Source organism: Diorhabda carinulata, chromosome 1 (genome assembly GCF_026250575.1).
Source record: "Diorhabda carinulata isolate Delta chromosome 1, icDioCari1.1, whole genome shotgun sequence".
Taxonomy (NCBI): Eukaryota; Metazoa; Arthropoda; class Insecta; order Coleoptera; family Chrysomelidae; genus Diorhabda; species Diorhabda carinulata.
Genome location: NC_079460.1, coordinates 20690189 through 20712016, shown reverse-complemented (window position 1 = coordinate 20712016; position 21828 = coordinate 20690189). Strand labels below are relative to the sequence as shown.

At 30.1% G+C, this 21828-nt stretch overlaps 1 protein-coding gene across 18 annotated transcripts in view; it reads left to right on the top strand.

Moving 5' to 3' along the window:
• Window positions 1-21828, top strand: part of LOC130893009 (plasma membrane calcium-transporting ATPase 2) — a 150881-nt gene that overhangs the window by 94110 nt on the left and 34943 nt on the right. For 10 of the 18 annotated variants that reach the window (XM_057798873.1, XM_057798893.1, XM_057798865.1 and 7 more), the window contains 14 exons: window positions 249-420; window positions 994-1188; window positions 4540-4823; window positions 6768-6978; window positions 11518-11553; window positions 11834-12234; window positions 12297-12539; window positions 12676-13362; window positions 13464-13658; window positions 13719-13925; window positions 14004-14202; window positions 14267-14478; window positions 14574-14725; window positions 14900-15035. In XM_057798873.1, coding sequence (XP_057654856.1) covers window positions 264-420; window positions 994-1188; window positions 4540-4823; window positions 6768-6978; window positions 11518-11553; window positions 11834-12234; window positions 12297-12539; window positions 12676-13362; window positions 13464-13658; window positions 13719-13925; window positions 14004-14202; window positions 14267-14478; window positions 14574-14725; window positions 14900-15035 — 3315 coding nt within the window. In that variant the 5' untranslated portion in view covers window positions 249-263. The remainder of the gene's footprint in view (window positions 1-248; window positions 421-993; window positions 1189-4539; window positions 4824-6767; window positions 6979-11517; window positions 11554-11833; window positions 12235-12296; window positions 12540-12675; window positions 13363-13463; window positions 13659-13718; window positions 13926-14003; window positions 14203-14266; window positions 14479-14573; window positions 14726-14899; window positions 15036-21828) is intronic. The other 8 variants (XM_057798887.1, XM_057798883.1, XM_057798806.1 and 5 more) reach the window with 1 other exon arrangement.

The window sequence follows — 21828 nt, the reverse complement described above, 5'->3', positions numbered from 1 at the left end:
TTATCAATATACTTAATTTACATTTATTTTAATGCTTCTCCTACCAAGTTATTTATTTTAACACCTTAACAGTACTATTAACGTATAAATTACATGATTATGTAACCGCTGATTCATGCCGTTGCCGTAAGTTTAGACACAACTCCACATTTCTATGTTACTTGAAATCTAACCTACAAATAATCTTCAGCTTGTCGTTTTTGTGTCTAACTGTTTACATATTTTCAATGGTTTTTAATTTGTTATAGATCTTGAAGTGGAATATGGCTACGATAGACGGCCGTCCCGCACAATATGGAATTACCTTGAAACAACTACGTGACCTTATGGAACATAGGGGCCCAGACGGAATAGCAAAAATACAAGAATTAGGTGGGACTCAAGAAGTATGTAAAAAATTGTACACATCGCCCAGTGAAGGTAAGTGTATAAAACAAAAAGTGAGTGTTGTGTTTTTAATATTTACATTCCAGCTTTTTATTTGAGAAATTCAGTGATTCAACCTGTTAAAAGGAATTCGCATTTTGTTCAAAAAAAATATTACGTTATCATTATTAAATAATTGAAATATGTATGCTTTCAAGTAATATAAGCTCCACGGACAATAAAATATTTCTATTATAAATATATATAGAATAATAATCAACATTATTAGTCCTTTTGTTTTTAAATAATTAGAAAAGTTTTTTTATTACCAAACAGTACAACAGGCAATGTGTCATGTAAACGATTTTAAACATATTCTTATGAAATTGTGGAACCTGCTGAAAGATTAAGATTATTACTATTATTATTTAAACAAATTGGTATAACAGTCAAATATATTTGTTAGAAATAATAGAAACATTTACAAAAACCGTATATATTACATACAATATAAACATTGTGACAAATAAGATACATTTTTCTAATTTTGCTCCATAGTCAATTATGTCAAAATAAAAATATATAATGACAATTATGTTTTTTAATAATAATATCATTGTGTTTTAGGACTTAGTGGATCACAAGTAGACCTTGAACATAGAAGAGAAACATTTGGATCAAATTCAATTCCTCCAAAGCCTCCAAAAACATTTTTACAACTAGTATGGGAAGCTTTACAGGATATTACACTTATTATTCTAGAAGTAGCAGCCATAGTGTCTTTATTGCTTTCATTTTATCAACCCCCTCTAGAAGATTCACGTAAGTCAAAACTAATTTGTTTCAACTGTTGAAAAGTAACAAAATACGGTCATATAACAATTCAGCATTGTCAATAACTCAGTTGTAAGTTACTAGACATTGCAGTCTAACCATGTCATATGTGGGTGCCCTGCACTCATATGAGCGAGGTTTAAGCACTTGGACAAGCCTCACAACTTGCGTAACAACATCAAAGGGTTCAAGCCAAAGCACCTGATAGGCTTCTCAAAGAATATCGGTTGTTGGTAACGTCAAGTGGGGCACGACTGGCCTAACTGAAGGCCTGTGAGCTAAACGGCCCATTGGCCTTCCACAATTAACTATGAAGTATCAATTATTTGACATATAAAAGATTGTTACAACACAGTGCTATGATGTGTCAAGATATGAAGAGGAAAATTTTTTCACCAGATTATAACAAGATCATAAATTTAAAAATTGCTATAATGACACTGTTAAGAAGTTATCTAGTGCTACAATTGCTTTAGAAGCTTTATCAAAACATTTAAATATCCAGTGAAGGCATTAAAATTCACAATAGATCAAATATGTAAAGCTGATGAAAGTACGGTATTCACAAATTGAAATTGCTAGATGTTGAAAATACCAAAAGAATTTAAACACAGACAATTTCATGTAATATGTAAGAATCAAAACTGGGGTATACTAAGGGCCATTTCATAAAGATTTTGAGCCTGCAGAAAGACAATTGTGAAAACAAACAATTTCCCTTATACATGGCAACTGGATACACTAGTAAGATAGTTGTTGTCAAAAGCTGGTAAAATAAGGGCTAAATTTCTGCTTCCAAATGTTACAAATTTTTTTAGTAAAGCATTTACCAGAGATTGAGAAGATATGGAAACAATGAAGAAGTTAAATCTTAACTGTGCTACTTTTATGCTTGGAATTCTATATATTTCATTGTAAGAATGAAGTTGTGGAGAGAATTGTGTGCTCGAAAACATAAAATACATAGTATCCTGAAAATGATATAACATTAATGCAAATTATGCAAATATTTATAGAAAGTAACATAAATCTAAATAATGAGTATGTAAATGATTACAAGGATACATATATAATCAAATTCCCTTCTACCCTTTAGGGTGTTAGGCCAGAAAAATTTACATTTATAATATTTAATAATTTTGTTCTATTTTCGTTTATTTCTTCATATTTATAGCAACCTTCTTTGCTTCATTCTATGCCAGCTTTTTGTCTTCAAAACTTTTCTTATCACTTCGTCCCATGTTTCTTTTAGTCTTTCTCTGACTTTTTTTGTTGTCGTTTGACTTGCCAATTTTTTTTACTTGTCTTGAATTGCCCATTCTCTGTAAATGTCCCAACAGCTCAACTACTACTTTCAATGAATTCCATGACTGGTATTACTTGAAACTCTTCTCTAATTCTATCTCCTAATTCTTTTCACTCCTTTAATTCTTCGTGAATATTTTATCTCTGTTGATGGTATTTTACTTTTTTGTTGCTGATTTAGCACTCATGATTCGCAACCATAAATTAGTATGGGCTTAAAGATAGTTAAAAATACTTCCAGTTCGGTTTTTCTTGACACTTCTTTCTTATAACCTCTGTTGTATATTGCCAATACTTTTGTTTCCGTTCTTTCCAATTCAAAATTTAAATAAAGATGATCAGCTCTTAATTTCTGCACCATCTGTAAAGTTTGATAAAGCTATGTCCAGTTTCAATAGATTAATTCAAAAAATATCAAAACTTTTTTATGAAAATATTTAATTATATCAAATATGAAATAAATTTCATGAATTTATGTACTGTTAAAATAAGACAGAAATTTTCCTTGGTTATTAATTGTATCCACATGACTTATATGTATATCTAATACAAATATTTTAGTTGCCAAATACACTTTTGAAACTAATAAAAAGATATAATTTCAAAAATTCATTGGGATTTTCCATCGGGCCCTTAGTTGCAATTGTTGGTACCAGATTAGTGAGATTCTATTGTATCTTTAATAAATATAAAGCCATGCAAACTTATTCAACCGGATTGTTTAATTTTCACCTAAATAATTAGTTTTTGTGTTGTAAAAAATAGAATGTAATTTGGCAGATGATAATTTTCACAAGACACATCATAATTCAAGGTCATGTCATGTCTCATAATGTTTTATAGGTCTGACTGTATGGAATATTTTAGTCGAATAGCTCATTGAGAAAAACAATGTTATGTGATAATTTCCTTTTAAATTTTTAATGTACTCATTATTTTCCCTAAATTGATGGTTTGTAGTTAATAAATATACAAAGATGTTTATCCTCCAATAAAAATTGGTACAAAAATATACAAACTAAATGAAAATTATTCCAATTACTGAATTTCTAAGTTAAAATGATATAATATAACAAGGCAGGGCAAAAGCTGGCCCTTTTCTTACTTAATCCGGCCCGTTGAGAAATCTCATGTTTTTTTTTAATCTCTAATGTTTGTTTTTCGCAAATATAATAATAAATAGCAAAAGTTAATTTTATGGAAGTATTTTAAGTCTATTGATTTTATTTAAAAATTACGTACATATTATACAGGGCACATATTATTCACATGTAAGTAAGCTAGATAATTTATTATTACTGTCCAATTTCTTAGCCCTGCTTAGAAGTATTTGCCCACTTCTGTAATACATTAACATAGATTCTCTGATTTTTATGAAAGTAATGATTGTATCATTTGTATCAAGATTATTTAGCCTCGTGTATAGACTCTGTGTGGTTAAATGATCAATGGACTAAGTACTCATACACATAGCAGTTTTGAAAATCGTTTGAAATTAAAAAATTTGAGAATTGAAACTCAGTTATCTCAGCTATGATTATCGGTTCTATTTATTAAACCACAAACACAATGAATGTTGTGGAAAAGCTTATAAACTAATTGAACTAAAATAATTTCCAAACAATTAGTTTTTATTATTAATTAACAAAGGAATATAAATTAAATTAGATAATATAGCACATTTATACACTAAGAAAGTATTTGATAAATATTTGTTTATCTATTTCTGCTATTTACCATTGAATTAATTGCTTAATTATCACATATAGATCACCTATTGAACTATAATAGCTATGTAATTAAATTTAGCAGCATTAATAAAAAAGAATTTAAATTAAACGATAAGAACATTACTATTCACTTGTCTTTCATTTCAAACCGTATTTTCAGAGAGCTAGACCCATGAAGAAAATAATACTCATCAATGTTATGTACTAAGTTGTATCTCAATTTTATGATTTTCAAATACAAAAATTTTTCATCACATGAATCTATCTCAATTTATTTTATTTTAAAATTTGATTCACTTTTCAGCATTTAACGATGATGAAACAAGTCATGGGTGGATAGAAGGTTTAGCAATTTTAATTTCAGTTATAGTAGTAGTATTTGTAACAGCCTTTAATGATTACACTAAAGAAAGACAATTCCGAGGGTTACAAAATCGAATAGAAGGAGAACACAAATTTGCAGTAATTAGACAAGGAGAAGTTAAACAAATCTCTGTCAGTGATATAGTTGTAGGTGATATTTGCCAAATTAAATATGGAGATCTTTTACCAGCTGATGGAGTTCTTATACAATCAAATGATTTGAAAGTAAGTATTTTTAGAGTGTTAGTCTAGGTTACCAAGGTTTTCAACTCCGGTTTCCATGAACCTGCAGCGATTTTAATGAAATTTTGACAGCATATAGTGAAAACATCAAAAAGTGAAATCTATGCCGATGTGTACTTTTACTCTAGAAGTGAGCTCCAGCCCAAATAGGGGGTGAGTATTTTTATGTTGAAAATAACCGCGAAAATTGATAGAGGACAACATTTTTCCTTCAAAGATGAGTAACATTCTGGTCGGCCAATTGAAGTTGATGATGACCAAAACAAAGTCATAATTGAAGAGGATCATCATATAACTGTTTGAAAGGTTGCGACGAGGCTACATCTATCGCAGACAACAATTGAAAAACACTTAAAATGTCTTGGGTTAGTTGAGAAGCTTGATATTTGGGTACCTCACGAATTGAAAGAAATTTATTTAACACAAAGAATCAACATTTGCGATATGCACCTTAAACGAAATGAAACTGACCCTGACAGAATTCTATGAATGGTCAAACTTTCACAAATGACAATGACCTTCAGATGCACCTGGTTCATTTTTTTCAGAAAAGGACCAGAAATTTTATGAGCGCGGAATCATGAAGCTGAAAGAAAGATTGAGCAAAATATATAATTGATTAAAACTATTCTTTGTTAAAAAAAGTGTTTTATCTCATACTACAAAACCGAAATTACTTTGTCGCCAACCCAATATATTGAAGCATTAAATAACTTTTATTTAAACCTTAATATATTTTTCTATTCATTAAATGCTTATACTTATTGTTTTATTGATTTTTTGCAATAAGGGATAGTTTTCACCCCTAAGAGTAATAATAGATTTTGAAGATAAGGGTAAGTCAAGCTCAGTTCCAAATTTTCATGCAAATCGATGCAGTTTTATGGAAATCGGAGGTTTTACCTCATTTTTACCGTGATAGCTTGGACTATATTAAAATTTCACTTCTTTATGATAAAGACCGAAGTAAGTCGAAATGTCAAATTTTTATCTCTTATTTTTAACTGATTTTCCTATAAAATATATTTAAAATCAAGACAAATTATCAGTAAAAACATATAAAAAGGTCTAAGAAATAAAAAGTTGAGGAAAATTTCATTATGTAGACATACAAATACTTTTCGGTATAGTTGAAGTTACTTTTTTCTCAATAGTTTTGTTTTGAAAATTTTGAAAATGAATGCTATTGATCTGTGTCAATTCTAACTGTTTATGTGGACCTAGTTTTTTTTCTGTATATTTTTCCATTTTTTGGTACTGAAAGTGTGGTGAACAAATTTTATTAAAAATATTAAATATTGATATTGATTTACCTTACAAATTCTTAATATCCTTATTGATTTAAATTTTTTTTTTCGAACCATTTTGAATAAATTATTTATCGTTTGTGTTTCATATTTCACTATTATTGATACTTTAATATTTTTCTAAAGTTGTTTAATATAAAATTATGATTAAAATAATCCACAATAAAGACTTCCAAAATTATATTTTGTTACAGTTACAAATATTAACTAAGTGATAGTGTATTAATTCATTACTTATCAATTTCATTGGATTAGGCGTTATCGCACTATACACTGAATGAGAAATATTTAGAAAATCAACGCGATATATTTGAATTTTGTGACAAAAATAAGATGTCTTTTATGTAATTCATGTAATACTTATAATTCCTCGATTAATTTATCAAAAATATTTATATTTTCACATATTCCTTGTATACATTTTATGTTGACTGAATCATTCAAAAATGGTTGATACACATATATTTGTTGTAATACTAGGTGTAATAATAATAAAAATTATGATTTATTATTTTATTAGGAATATAAAATTCAGCTCCAAAATAGATACCATTTTGAGTTTTCATTATAAATGTTTTTTGAGCCATGAAAATTATTTTTGACCGTTTGTAACTTCTAGGTAGACGAATCCTCCTTAACAGGAGAATCTGATCATGTCAAGAAAGGGGAATCGTTCGACCCGATGGTATTGTCCGGTACCCATGTCATGGAAGGATCTGGTAAGATGTTGGTTACTGCAGTTGGTGTTAATTCGCAGGCTGGTATCATCTTCACGTTACTGGGAGCTGCTGTTGATCAACAAGAAGCTGAAATAAAGAAAATGAAAAAGGGTAAGAAATATTTCATCCAGTTAGCATGTATATTTGGGTTCATAATTCCCGTCCTTTTTATTTGAGAACTTGGGATTTTCTTGAGAACCTGTAAGTCACATTTCACAATTATTTTTTTTTATTTACAAAAAAAATGAGATTGAACGAAACTATTGACTGTAAATGTGAATAGGATATAAATGTTAGCTTCTCACATAAGAGACAATTGAGCTCGCAAGAAGCAACAACAGTTTTCATTGATACTGTTAGAGAGATTGTTGGAAAACATACGAAGAAAACAAAATTCAAACGTGAGCAGATAAAAAGAAAATGCTGGATGATAGATGGGTTGGTGAAACCAATTAACACAGAAAAGAACCGAATGAATGCCTTGGTCGGAGCAGGACACTTCAAAATTAATTTATCTTGCTTGGGCGCATTCCAGCTGAAGTATTTGTGATGATGGAATTTGGATGGGCGGATGGATACTTAATCAACGCCATAGAAACACAGCAAAATCGCCAATGGTCTCAGAACCTATTCTTGGTGTAAACTATTACATCTCTGAGTAGTCTGCTCGATTGACACAAACTCTGAAAAGATGGATGGGAATACCTGGAATGGGACAAACTAAGGCATATATATGGGCCTCTGTTCCTAATCAACTGCTCCACCTAAACAGGTGTGATTCGACTTGTCACGGATTTCCTAACTGGACACGATAATTTTAGACGCCATCTATGCAGTTGTTATGTGACCTAGCTGATTCCACCGTCGAGTGATTTTTACTGTAATATCTTATTGATACATTCTTTTATTTTCAATGTGACTGGTAAAAAGTTTTTTATAAATCATTATCATTATCTTTTGGTTTTGTAACTGTTTTACTTAAGGGAGGAACCTGCTTAGATGCTTTAAAAAATCGATTTTTGATGATTTTTTTGGGAAAGAAAGACATATCCGATTGGAACGAAATTAAAAGTGGGTTAATCTTAACTAATGTTTTTTAGGTTCGGCTAGAAGAGAATTTAATCTAGAATACAATCAATTTTGTCTAGTTTCGATAGTACGTTTAGTTTTTTGCCTATTAAGAAAAATCATAAAAATGAAAACCGAAAATCGCGCATCAAAGTATTCGTATAGAAAAAATCATTTTTTCTTGAACTAACCCCGTTAATATGCTAATTAATCAGCGATTCCTGGCCCATAGATTTGCCTTTCAGACTCTTCAAAAACCTGGTTTTCGCCTAGAGTCTGTTTTCACTACGGCTAGTATTAGCTTCTCAATCGTTCGATGATTTAAGATGTTCAAAAACAAGTGAAAACTGAAATAAATGCTAAATGTAGCTTTTATCCCTAGCATAGACCTTCTACGAACAGTTAATAGTCTCGAAGGATTGTTAGTCCCTTTGGATTATGATAAGTACAATAGATCGAGGGTCGGAGCGCTTTAGGAAGACATTATGCAAAAAATCGATTTTAGGGACGTTTAAAGCAGGTTCCCCCCGTTGAATTCAATATGGAAACAGTCAAAAATAAGTTTCGGTCCATCTCAAAACAAAAAATTTTAATACCAGTCCCTGTTGATATTTAGTTTTTGTCTACACAATTAATTACTGAAGAATATCCTCAAGTAGTAAAAGAGATAGACTATGCTTATATACTTGCATAAAAATTTTAGGTGTATTATCATTGTTAGTTGCACATCCCTTTTTGAGTGTACCTATATAATGATACAAAAATACACTTACATCTTAGACTTAATACTTACACTATTAGAGGCATTTTCACTAGCATTTGATATGTGAAATTAAATAATTTCTTAACAAGATGGAAGTTGGGATTGTGCATATAATAAAAATGTCTCACTGTGTGATATCAAATCTTAACATACGCTAGTCAAGATTTTATCAGGTTCTTTCAACTCGTATTTTACATAATCGGTTTAAGTAGTATAAAATTCACTTTAACGTAGAAATTTTAGATACTCAAAAGTACACATAAATAATATAAAATAAGAAAAATTAACGCATAATTTGTTACTTGGTTAAAACTCGTTTAATGAAAGAAATTTACCGACCTAATTTTGTTGTAATACTTTAAATATAATCCCCGTAGAGTGCACTGCAATTATTATATTCTGGAACCTAAAAGGCGGGATGATATCATAGAAGACCAGGTCAAGGTCGTGTGCATCTAAATGATGCAAATCAGGATCGATTTTTGTAACTCAAGCGCTACTACGAAAAATTCTATCTATTTCACAACTGTACAAGAAGGAGACGACTTGGAGAGTTAGTTTTGAAGCCCAGTGTCTCTGCAACTGGTCCTTCATTAACCCCATCATGACTACAATTTTCTAGAGATCATTAGGACCGGGAAAACCCCGAAAGGTCAAATGTTATGTTATTTTTGGTCTATTTGGCATTTATTGAATTGTCTCATTATACAGTTGATGTACTGGAACCACATTTATCACCTTTTGATCTATATTCAATCACATATCACAATAATGATCCAAAATTACCACAAGCTTTTGTCTACAAATGTTGAGCAATTTTTTGACAATAAACTATTTCTTTTTCTCTCTTGAGGTCGAAGCTATGGTATGGCCAGCTAACAACCCTAACCTCAATCCCCTAGAGTGATGTAATGAATAGTCAATTATGCGCTTTCTTGAATCTGCCTCACAGTTTAATTGAAATATGAAATTCTCCCTCCCTTCTAGGTTCTTTTATGAATTTTATTTGTGGAGTTTTAATTCCACCTCCATATACTAATTATTTTAATTCTTTGGAATATTTTCAAAGATTAAAAAATCGGAATTATACTGTAATTTTGCTAGGAGAGTGTATTATCCTTTCACCTGATAAAACCTTGACCACAACTAAAATTCCCCGTCTATTTTTGTTATTTTTTGAACCGTTTTTGTGACCACGTTATATTTTTGGCCCCTCGTTATGTTTTGTCTTTTATGGGGTTTAAATCAAATACACCTTTAAATATAAAATATCAAAATTTAAATAACTAAAATAAATTGGTGTCCTTTAAAACTGTAATGATTGTAAATGAAAACACTGAAATATTTAAAAATTCTACAGAGTATTTGATTTGCCAAAAGAGTGTATAATTACCAAAAATGATTTTAGATAAGATAGGAAGACCACGAATTAGGTGAAAGGGACAAGAATAGAGCTATTAGAAAAGAAGATATATTTAAATAACTGTCATTTTATACTCTAAAATATATGATGAAATGGTCGTACATATTTTTTTTTCATGAAAGATTTCAATTTTTTTATAATCTGAAAAAATCACTAATGGGATTGACAATGCTCAAGTGAATATTGTTATTATCTTTTATTTTCTAAAAGACTAACAGAACCTCTATGATTTTTGGTAATTTTGGCCATTTCGTTATTATCAAAACTTAAACTTATTATTTAGAACATGAATTTTTAGTAGAGTAAATTTCAGTTCCATTATTTCAGTCTTTAATGTATTTCTTATTACGGTTTTTATAGAAATCACTTACTTTAAATTACTTTTCTCAACTTATTTACTAGATACTGAAAATATTTTTGTTTTTAGGATATTTTTATATACATTTTTCAGTGTTTTCTTATACATAATATATAACCAGGATTATAAAACATCTAGATATTATGTTTAACACAAAAAAATTTTTTTTTCTCAAATTTTGCATAAATGTTTTTTTCTTCAGTTACTTTAGGTCCTTTAAATAATTATAATTCTGTTTATATAATATTAATTTTACATATATAATTGAAACAATTTTGGCTGACTGCCAACTTAACAATTTATGGCGTGGATATAAATTTTTTTTAATTACTGAAATTTTCAGGGGGCGTATGTTTTAGTTACATGTTCCATTACTTTGTTTGCCCAGATCAAGCTCAATTTCTTTTTATATTGTTCTTGCTTTATTCAATGTGGTGCTTGGACTTATTTTAAAAATATTGATATTTTTTTAATTAAGAATATTTTGTTAATACACAAAGAACTTTGAGAAGGAAATTCTGTCAATTAGGAAAATTACATCAAAAATACTATTACTGAAGGCACTGTTTACACTATCACTACACCAACACTCAAAATTACACTGATAGCGCGCGTTTCTATAACGAAGCAATTGTCTTCAGATACTGAAGGTAAACCTGTGTAATTGTGAGTGTTGGTGTAGTGGTAGTGTAAACAGTAAAATTCCATCTTAAAAATACTAGTAAAACTTAACGATCCATGTAGGCTGGAGATTTTGACTAATAAATTTGTCTATTTCTTTGGAAAGTTTTACTAAATCTTATAGAAAACACATGTTGATTGAAATTTAAATGAAAACTAAAACAATTATATAAAATCTTTTACTTTTTTATGTATTTGGAATAGATTCGTTAAAATGAATGATTTTTAAGGGCAAACAGGGTATATTATTTATTTTTCCGTCATAAATTGCACTCTTGTCTATATGTACCCATGTCAGGACTTTGGGAGTGTTTTTGAGATTGCTAATGTTCTCCTTTTGCATGTGTTTTTGTACAGAAGCTAAAAAGCAGCGGAAGAAGAAAAGCTTGACAGGTGAATAGTTTTTTATTTTTATACCATTTTTAAGTAAACCTTAAATCTAAAATAAAAGCTTAAAAATATTATTATAAAAATATTATTGAAGCATGTATGATTAATTGTTTTGATATGACATGTTGATTGTTGCACAGAGATTCGTAGTTACTCCATGTCATGTTTTTTGTTTTAATAAAATTTTATAATGAAATACGTGATAATTTTAACAAACAATTAAAAAGAATCTCTGCAATCATAGTCTTTTAGATAATATTTTTTACGACTACTTTTTGTGAAGGTGATGAAGAAAATGTAACTGGAAATAGCCACATGAACTCCCCAGCTCCAGTCGCTACAGAAAATAAACATGATACTGCTCAAGACGGTAAAGAAAATCATGTTCAGCCCGAAAAATCAGCTGGAGAGAGAAACAAAAAGGAGAAATCTGTGCTACAAGCTAAACTGACTAAGCTCGCCATACAAATTGGTTATGCTGGTTCCACTATAGCAGTCCTTACCGTTGTCATACTGATCATTCAATTCTGTATCAAGACTTTTGTTATTGATAATCAAACTTGGAAAAACTCCTATGCCAATTACCTTGTACGCCATCTGATTATTGGTGTCACCGTACTTGTTGTAGCTGTTCCTGAGGGATTACCACTTGCAGTTACCCTGTCTCTTGCTTATAGTGTAAAGGTGAGACACATTGCAACTAGTTTAACATTCAACTGTATCTGATTTACAATATTTCTTTACAGAAAATGATGAAGGACAACAATTTGGTGAGACATTTGGATGCTTGTGAGACGATGGGTAATGCTACAGCCATATGTTCTGATAAAACTGGTACTTTGACAACTAACAGGATGACAGTTGTTCAATCCTACATATGTGAACAGCTTTGTAAGACAATGCCCAAATTTTCTGATATACCTGCACATGTCGGAAATGTAATCATTCAGGCTATTGCCATCAACTGTGGCTACACATCAAGAATTATGGTAAGTCATTAAAAAATGTATATCAGATCAATGTTTTCAAATATTCATCCCTTCTCATTCATTGCAATATAAAATTTTTTTTTCACGTAGATATTACCAAGTCTGGACTTCTATATTAATATTTTGTTTCTTCTAGCCTCCAGAAGAGGGCAGCGATCTACCGAGACAAGTGGGCAACAAAACGGAATGTGCTCTGTTAGGATTTGTTGTAGGACTTCAGAAGAATTACCAAACGATCAGAGATGACTATCCAGAGGAAACGTTTACTCGAGTGTACACCTTTAATTCAGATAGAAAATCCATGAGTACAGTGATACCTCGTCAAGGTGGAGGTTATCGATTATTTACCAAAGGTGCTTCAGAAATTATATTACAAAAGTGTGCCTTTATTTACGGCCACGACGGCCGTCTTGAGAAATTTACCAGAGACATGCAAGACAGGTTGTTGAAACAAGTGATAGAGCCTATGGCTTGTGACGGACTTAGGACTATATGTCTCGCTTTCAGAGATTTTGTTCCTGGTAAAGCAGAAATAAATCAGGTACATATTGAGAACGAACCCAATTGGGATGATGAATCAAATATTGTCAATAACTTGACTTGCTTGTGTGTCGTTGGTATTGAAGATCCTGTTAGAACTGAAGTACCAGATGCCATCAAGAAATGTCAGAAAGCTGGTATCACTGTCAGAATGGTTACTGGTGACAATGTGAACACCGCTAGATCAATAGCTACTAAATGTGGTATTGTTAAACCTAACGAGGATTTCCTCATTTTGGAAGGCAAAGAATTTAACAGGAGAATTAGGGACAGCGCGGGAGAAGTAAGTACAAATTATATTACCTCCCTCTGCTAATTAATGAATATCATTGTTCTATTTCTCATAGGGTTTTGTCATTTTAATACACATATTTTTTATTTTAGGTTCAGCAGCACCTTATCGACAAAGTTTGGCCTAAATTACGTGTTCTTGCTAGATCATCACCCACTGATAAGTTTATCCTGGTCAAGGGTATTATAGACAGTAAATTGAATGATAATAGAGAAGTAGTAGCAGTAACTGGGGATGGTACAAATGATGGACCTGCTTTGAAAAAAGCAGATGTTGGATTTGCTATGGTGAGCGATGTTCTTTATAAAACTAGAATATTTGATTTAATTAATCACTTTTTGTTTTAGGGTATCGCTGGTACGGATGTAGCAAAAGAGGCTTCAGATATTATATTGACAGATGACAACTTCAGTAGTATTGTGAAGGCTGTTATGTGGGGTAGAAATGTTTATGACAGTATAGCTAAATTTTTACAATTCCAACTTACTGTTAACGTCGTTGCTGTTATTGTTGCATTTATTGGTGCTTGTGCTGTCCAAGACAGTCCTCTAAAGGTAATATAGAATATAAAATATCAATACTTCAGAGTTTCAAAATAATTTATTGTTATATAACATTATTTGATATTTCAGGCAGTGCAAATGTTATGGGTAAACTTGATTATGGACACCTTAGCTTCCTTGGCATTGGCTACTGAAATGCCTACTGGAGATTTATTACTTAGGAAACCCTATGGTAGAACCAAACCATTGATTTCAAGAACGATGATGAAGAATATCCTAGGACAAGCTGTATATCAATTAGTTGTTATTTTTTCTTTACTTTTTGTAGGTAAGGACAAATATAATTTCTATTAGCTCAGTATAGTTGATTGATATCCGATCTTCTATTTCAGGTGATAAATTTTTGGATATAGAATCAGGAAGAGGTGTGGAAATTGGACATCCGCCAACTCAACATTTTACTGTCATCTTTAATTCTTTCGTCATGATGACCTTGTTCAACGAGTTCAATGCTAGGAAAATCCACGGACAAAGAAATGTTTTTGAAGGAATCTTCACTAATCCTATCTTCTACAGTATCTGGATAGGAACATGTCTAGCACAGGTAATAACTTTATAATTATAATTTGATTATATAAATTTCTTCTATTTGTTACATGTTTTTATTGAACTTTGTTGTATAATATATATATTTTTCAGGTTGGAATTATCCAATTGGGTGGTGTAGCATTTTCAACTACCAGTCTAGATAGAGATCAATGGCTTTGGTGTCTCTTCTTTGGTGTAGGAACTCTAATATGGGGTCAGCTAGTGACTACTGTACCAACCAGTAAAATTCCAAAGATTTTATCGTAAGAGTTTTGATATTTTATTTGTAAATAGATTTAAGTTTTTGTATTGCTTGCAAAAACTATGATAAAAAGAGGTAGGCAAGGCATTATGGTATAAAAAAGGTTGCTAGATACATAATTTTATAATTTGATTAGAGATTAATGGAACCCTATCAAATATTTTATTGTTTTTAGTTGGGGTCGAGGACACCCTGAAGAATATACTGAAACAATCCAAATTGGCGAAGAGAAATACGACCTTGATTCTGACAAGAAACCTCGAGCGGGTCAAATATTGTGGATAAGAGGTCTGACAAGATTGCAAACGCAGGTAAGTAAAAACAGGCACAACTTGTGGAAATTTGTGACATAATATTACACAAACACATATTCTTTTGCACTAGTAGGTAGAGGATGCACATAGGCAGAACTATTTTTATATAGACAACATGCCAAAATGCTAGACAACCTCTATCCTACAAAAGTGCATAATCTGATACAAAGATTTTAGTTATATAATGTGTGATTGATAGGTTTATAAACAGAGCTCAGTTAATTTATCAAATTTGTTCGGCGTTATCAATTACAAGCCGTTTATTGTCCTAATTCCTTGATAATAGTCAATATTGATTAGAGTACTTCTATGCTGGATATAATATACACTATGTTTAGTACTACATTAATAACACTTACAATTACACTGTCTGGTCCTTCGAACCGGATATGAAACCATTGAAGGCAAGAAGTGTAATTGTCTAATTGGGAGTGTTGTAACAGTCCTAGTAGTAAACTGTATATCACATATGAATATCACTAAAATTTCCAACTCATTATGTTGGAGGTATAGCATTGATATTTCATAAATTTACATGTGTCATGGCAATTGACTATTTCATAAAGGAATTATAACGCTAAATTGGCTTTGATTGAATTTTATTGAAAGACTACCTCAGTTAAGGACCTCCCATCTCTCGTCCTTTTCCCTTTTACCAAATGTTATAGTCATAATTTGACTAGCATGGTGCTGCTTTTGACAATTGACAATGTGTGTGCAAAATTAATCACTGAGCATGGGTGAATAATCGAAAATGTGTACTTAGTTATTCTTATATTAATAATGAGTGATTCAGTTTTTAATCTTCAGTCATATTATTCCATTTTATTTTATGAATGTTTGTTATTGAGTATTGGAAAATATAACAAAGACTTTCAGGACTAAATAATTGTTTATCCGTTTACGCTCTTGATACGGTTAAAGTGTAATGGATGTTGCCAATATATTTCTGAGCTTTAATTCATATTTTTTTGTAGTTTTATTTTAAAATAAGATGAAAGCATTATAGTTTTGAAACAATAATCATTCATTTTAACAATTATTGGCGAATTTATTTTCATTTGGTCATATGGTCTTTTATTTGTATCCATTCTCATATTAGTTTCAGTAAAGATTAAAGACTCTATGTACACACCGATCATATATTTTTGTGGAACCTTGAATTTTTTTGTATAAACAACAATTCTTCTATAATTAATTTGATATTTTACATATACTATATTTGAATTTTGCCTAATAATTGTGCAGAACTAAACGGCAAAGATGCACTGAGTTATTAAAGTGAGATTTGAAAAAGACCATTTGATGGTAACATAAAATAAATATCAGTAAAAAATCTTCAGTTCATAATTAGAATTGGTAATCAAAAAGTTAAAATTAAATTTTTCTTACTAATATGAATATTTTCCTATAAACCGAAACCCTAATGGGACAATCACATTACTTGGAATGGGTTCTAACAGTGCATTGTGATAAGAGGCATTATCTAATACCAATACGCATTTTTTGGAGCAAAGAAATGAAAATCACAGCACTATTAAAATATTCTGAGTCAGAATCCGAATCAATGAGAGCGCGTTTGAAATTAAAGTGCCTAAAATTGTTCAGATGGCAGTAGGATCTTATTTCAAACGTAAAATTTTGTTCTGCGTTAGTATGACTCATAGCTCTCCAATCAATTTCCATTATTTCTAATAAAAAAAATCTATTGTGCAGTCTCATTATTCTGCATCTTTTTTATAGTTTTGTTAAGGTTGTAACCAATAGATTCATGATTATACAGTAATCCCTCTATAACCCAGTATAACGCGTTGCGTATAAATTATCCATATTCAATTGGTTTTTGGGAAGGAACGGTTTCTGATTGCTGTAAAAAATTGAAAATTTTTTTTGGCCTTTGCTTGTTATTTAACAACTGTTTATAGGAATATTATTTTGATTGCAATCTTCTATCCAAATCATCGAACATCTTTTACACGTGAAGATTTATTTATCTAATTTTACTATCATTTTGTAAAATTGTTTGTATTGTGTAATGTATCTTCAGACTAACCGATGATGGTTGACCATATTCTTTGTATTAAAACTACTTTGGAATAAACTATTCATTGAACAGTAAAATAATTAGTTAAACTTGGTTTCAACCATACTCGAGGAATGCCAGACTATTAAAAGGCCCCGTATCAGTTTACAGACCGCTTTTAAATACTAAAATCCTATTGTACAAAAGGCTATAAATAATTATATGTATGGTCGTTAGAGTCACATTTTATAAAATAAAGTACGTAATTTGATACATTAATGGAACTTCAAGTGTCTAAGGAACACTAGAGTCAATTAACATGTAGTGGGTCCCCATTAGGATCGTGTACCATAACTCTTAATGAATATAATATCCTTAAATTTGGTAGCTAAATTAGTGATTCTTCACGGTCACATTAATATAAGACAAAAATTTGGTAATCCGAGACGATACTTTAATGGAGGGTAAAATAAGAGACACTTAACTAGATGATTAGCAGATCCTAATGGATCCCATCAGGAAGCGTCAATTTACACACAAGAGATTGTATCTCTGTCTGGGTTACTCACTTGGCTTCAGATCTTTTGCTTTGTAGAGAAATAAATTTTCTTTTCAACTTGTTATGGCTTAAAACTAAATATTTTATTTAAAATAAATTTTTTACACTTTGTAATACAGAAACTTTGTAAAATAATTTTATTACAACACAATTTACACACGTGCAAAACTAATTATGAACTATACAAATCATTTCATCATAAAGTACAGTACAAGAATATAATGTTGCACATCCCCGCGTTATATGGTGGAATTCCCGTGAATTATCTCACCACTCCTGATGGGAACCATTAGGATCTGTTAATCATCTAGTTAAGTGATACAAAGTGTCCCTTATTTACCCTCCACTAACGTATCGTCTCGGATTACCTAAATTTTGTTTTATATCAATGTGACTGTGAAGAATCATAAATTTACATATTTAACTTTTATTGTATTGTATTATTTAAGATTTATTGTAAACTGACGGGAACCAACGTTTTACTTAAGCGATTCCCTATGTCCCTTAGACACTCGATTTTCCATTAACTTATGAAATTACTTAGTTTTGTATTGATGTGACTCTAAGTTATTACTTAAGGGGGATTACTGTGTTTTGAAAAAAATATGATACTCTTCAATAGAAAGTTAAGGTTGTAATATAAAACAGGATGTGAGTTACAAAATAATATGAACATATAAATAATTTTTTTTTGTTTTTAAAAACAAAACATATTAGAATTGGAGATATCAGTGTGGAGTTCCTTATTTGATAGGTAATGTGGTGACACAATCCCCTTTGATCGAGTGTGTATAGGGAGTTTTTAATATATTGTTTCAACAAAGAATACTGAATTTGATACCTGAGTTCAGTTTAGTATTTTTTTTAAATTGCTTTGCGTGATTTGTATCAATTTTTAATTTTATGTATAGAAATGTTAATCATAGTTATTATCGCTTACAACTTCGTGGAAATACTTTGAATATCCATAATTTTTGTTATATTTATGTTATACAGTACGGATTGTACTAGTAATAATGGGCTTGTGTGTGACAGTACATGTGATATAAATGTTGCTTCATTTATTCTTTTAACTCGTTTATACAAAAGTATATACATCCTGAGTGGATGTAGAAAAGTGGCCCCATTGTAAAAATATTTTTTAATAATTTTTATGTTATTACTTGGGAATACAAAGCTTCTGTCAATAGCAGAGATTAATGATAAAAAAATTTAGAAATAAAAATAGCTACTGTGAGTGATAAATTCTTGATGAGGTCAAATCATAATCTTAAAAACACATAAATGTTTTTTATTAAGGGGGTATTCTGGTCCAGAAGCCTAAATTTTAGGCATTTTTGAAACTGACGTAAAAAAGGTGGAAAACATTTATACTGTCAATTTATTGACATTTTAAAAATATAAAAAAATTAGAATTTCAATAAATTACATATCGGTAAAGTGGGGGTTATAAAAAACCGGTGCACCCTGATTGACATGATTCCAGTCCTTGTAGTGATTTGGAATAAAAAAATTCTCAATCTGTAACGGTGTCGCTATTTGACCTTAGCCAAAAAAAATTCACAAAATGGCATCGACATGAAATATCAATTTTTTTACCCCTTTTTTTGACCATTTCGAATTTCTTAAAAGTATTTCAAATTGAAATTGTTTAAAATCCAAAGCAAACGCGACAGAGAGATATATAAAAAATATTTCCACCAAATTTCAAAGGAATTGATTGGGTAGAACTTGAGATATCATGTCAACCACTTCAAAAAAGGTAGTTTGAAGAAAAACACATTCAAAGTTTGAGAAATAATTCCAGTAGAATAACTCGTTTCACTCGGCCGTTTAAGGACATATTATAAAGGTTGTAAGCTTTGAAAATATGCAAATAAAATCGATTTTTTTCAAATTTCTAGACCAGAATACACCATTAAATTGGTATAACAAGCATAATTTTATGGTTTAATTGTGGTGAAGTGAGTTGTACATTTGGAATCATAGAAAAATACATGTTTGCTTGTAATGGGGCTCACTTGAAATCAAATCACAAAAAATTGTGATTTGTTTTTGTTTTGATTGGTGTGTGCAAAGAAATTTAAGTGTCTTTTTTTCTTCTTTTTCTTCTCTACAAATAGCTAAGTACATAATTTCAAGGATTACTTTTACATGTCCAAAATACTAGAAAATATGAAAATTAGAGGTTGTGATATATTGACTAATAGAATATTGAAATAATTGTACCCTGTAGTTTTCATGGTACAATTTTTTGAAAAGATGAGTGACTATTTTTTTTAATTATTAAAAACAGAGAAAGTGACTCTTCTCAATTTTCGTTATAAAGTTTAAGATTAGTAATTCAAAATATGAAAAATACAAATCATTATTTATGCACATGAAGTGGTTTACTTTATAATCATGGTTTATTTGTAATTATTTTTATTAAACCCAATTTTCATATATTTTATTAGCGTTATCAAACAACTATCAGATTTATTCACAACCAATTCAAATCACAGGGATTATGGTGTACACAATTTTTGAAAAATGTATTTACTTAAGTAGTATACTAAATACTTTCCACATCATCACTAGAATTGAATGTTGTTTTTCTTACCACATGTTTTTTGGTACCAGGAGGAATCGGCGCTTGAGTAGCGAAAACTATTCCACCGCAATCATTTTGTGCGACCCTCCTCTTGAAATTCCCCTACTGATAATATAAATACATGTTGCCATGGGGCAACCCCGTGCCATATTGTTTAAACCGAAATAGGGTACTTGCATGGTTTGAGAAAAAAATAGTTTTGGATAATTGGTATAAAACTTACAATTTATGTATTGTTTTAATTTATTGATCAACACTTATAGAGAAAAGAATTATTGAAAATTCAAAAATTTTGCAGGTAGTTTAAACATTTAAGTCAGATAGCTATATTGAGTGATGTCATAGGTATAAAATAAACACTGACATATGATACAAAGTAAATACTTCTTTAAATATGCAAGTACACTATTGTTTGAACAATTGCAAGGAATTCTTATTCTCCAATCAGAAAATTTTTCAATATTCTTGCTACAATTTAAAAAAGTCCTATGGCTTTTTAAGCTTCGAATTTCGGTTGTTTTGACCCATGACAAATGTATTCAAAAAAATGGAATACAAATAATGTTCATATGTTCAGTGTTGTATTCTATACCTATGACGTCACGCGATATGGTGGCCTAACTGAAATGTTTAAACTACCTACAAAATTTTTGAATTTTCAATAATTCCTTTATCTATAAGCGTTGATCAATAAATTAATATATATATATATATATATATATATATATATATATATATATATATATATTGTTGTATACGAACTATCCAAAACTATTTTTTTCTCAAACCATGCAAGTACCCTAGTTCGGTTAACATTATGGCACAGGGTTACCCATGACAACATGCATTTATATTATCAGTAGGGCGATTTGATGAGGATCGTATAAAAAAATTGAGGTGGAATAGTTTTTGGTACTTAAGCGACGATTCCTCCTGGACTATAAGAATAATTCTCAAAACTCTATATTAACTTTTGATTATCGATCTATAACTTTTAAGTTATAGTTTTGGTTATAGCACCAGAGATATAGAATTACATAACCAAGAAACTATTATCAAACAAATTGTTCAGTATACTATTTATATGACTTATATCCCCTTTTCGTTTAAAGGGTATATTCTTATTTCTTGTACATTATTAATACATTTTTTAAATATCTGTGTACTGAAAATTTTAATTCACAATTATTCAAATTAATTGGGACGTTTGTGTGAATATCCTTCCTATTCTGACTTTTGTTATTGAAAAAATCAAAAGTATGCCAACATTAGATTTTGAATTTACAGTAGTAATTTGATGTAAGAAATGATAGCACCATTTATTTTAGAAAATCACTATACGAACAAACAGTTATTACTTAGTAGTAGATCACTGCTTTCATAAAGTCACTTAGCGTTTCAATTTGAAAAGTCAGAGTTATTCACCCTGAAAACTGTTGAGCTTTTTTAGTGTCAGTGTTTTTTGTAGCATACTTATACAAGACTGATCAAAGTGAGATACTGTAAATTGGAATATATGTAGAAGTTGACAAAAAATATTTTTTTCTTTAAACTTTTTTTTCTAACTATAACAGTTCATGTTATAGAAACTATTTGACTCTTTATATTCTAATAT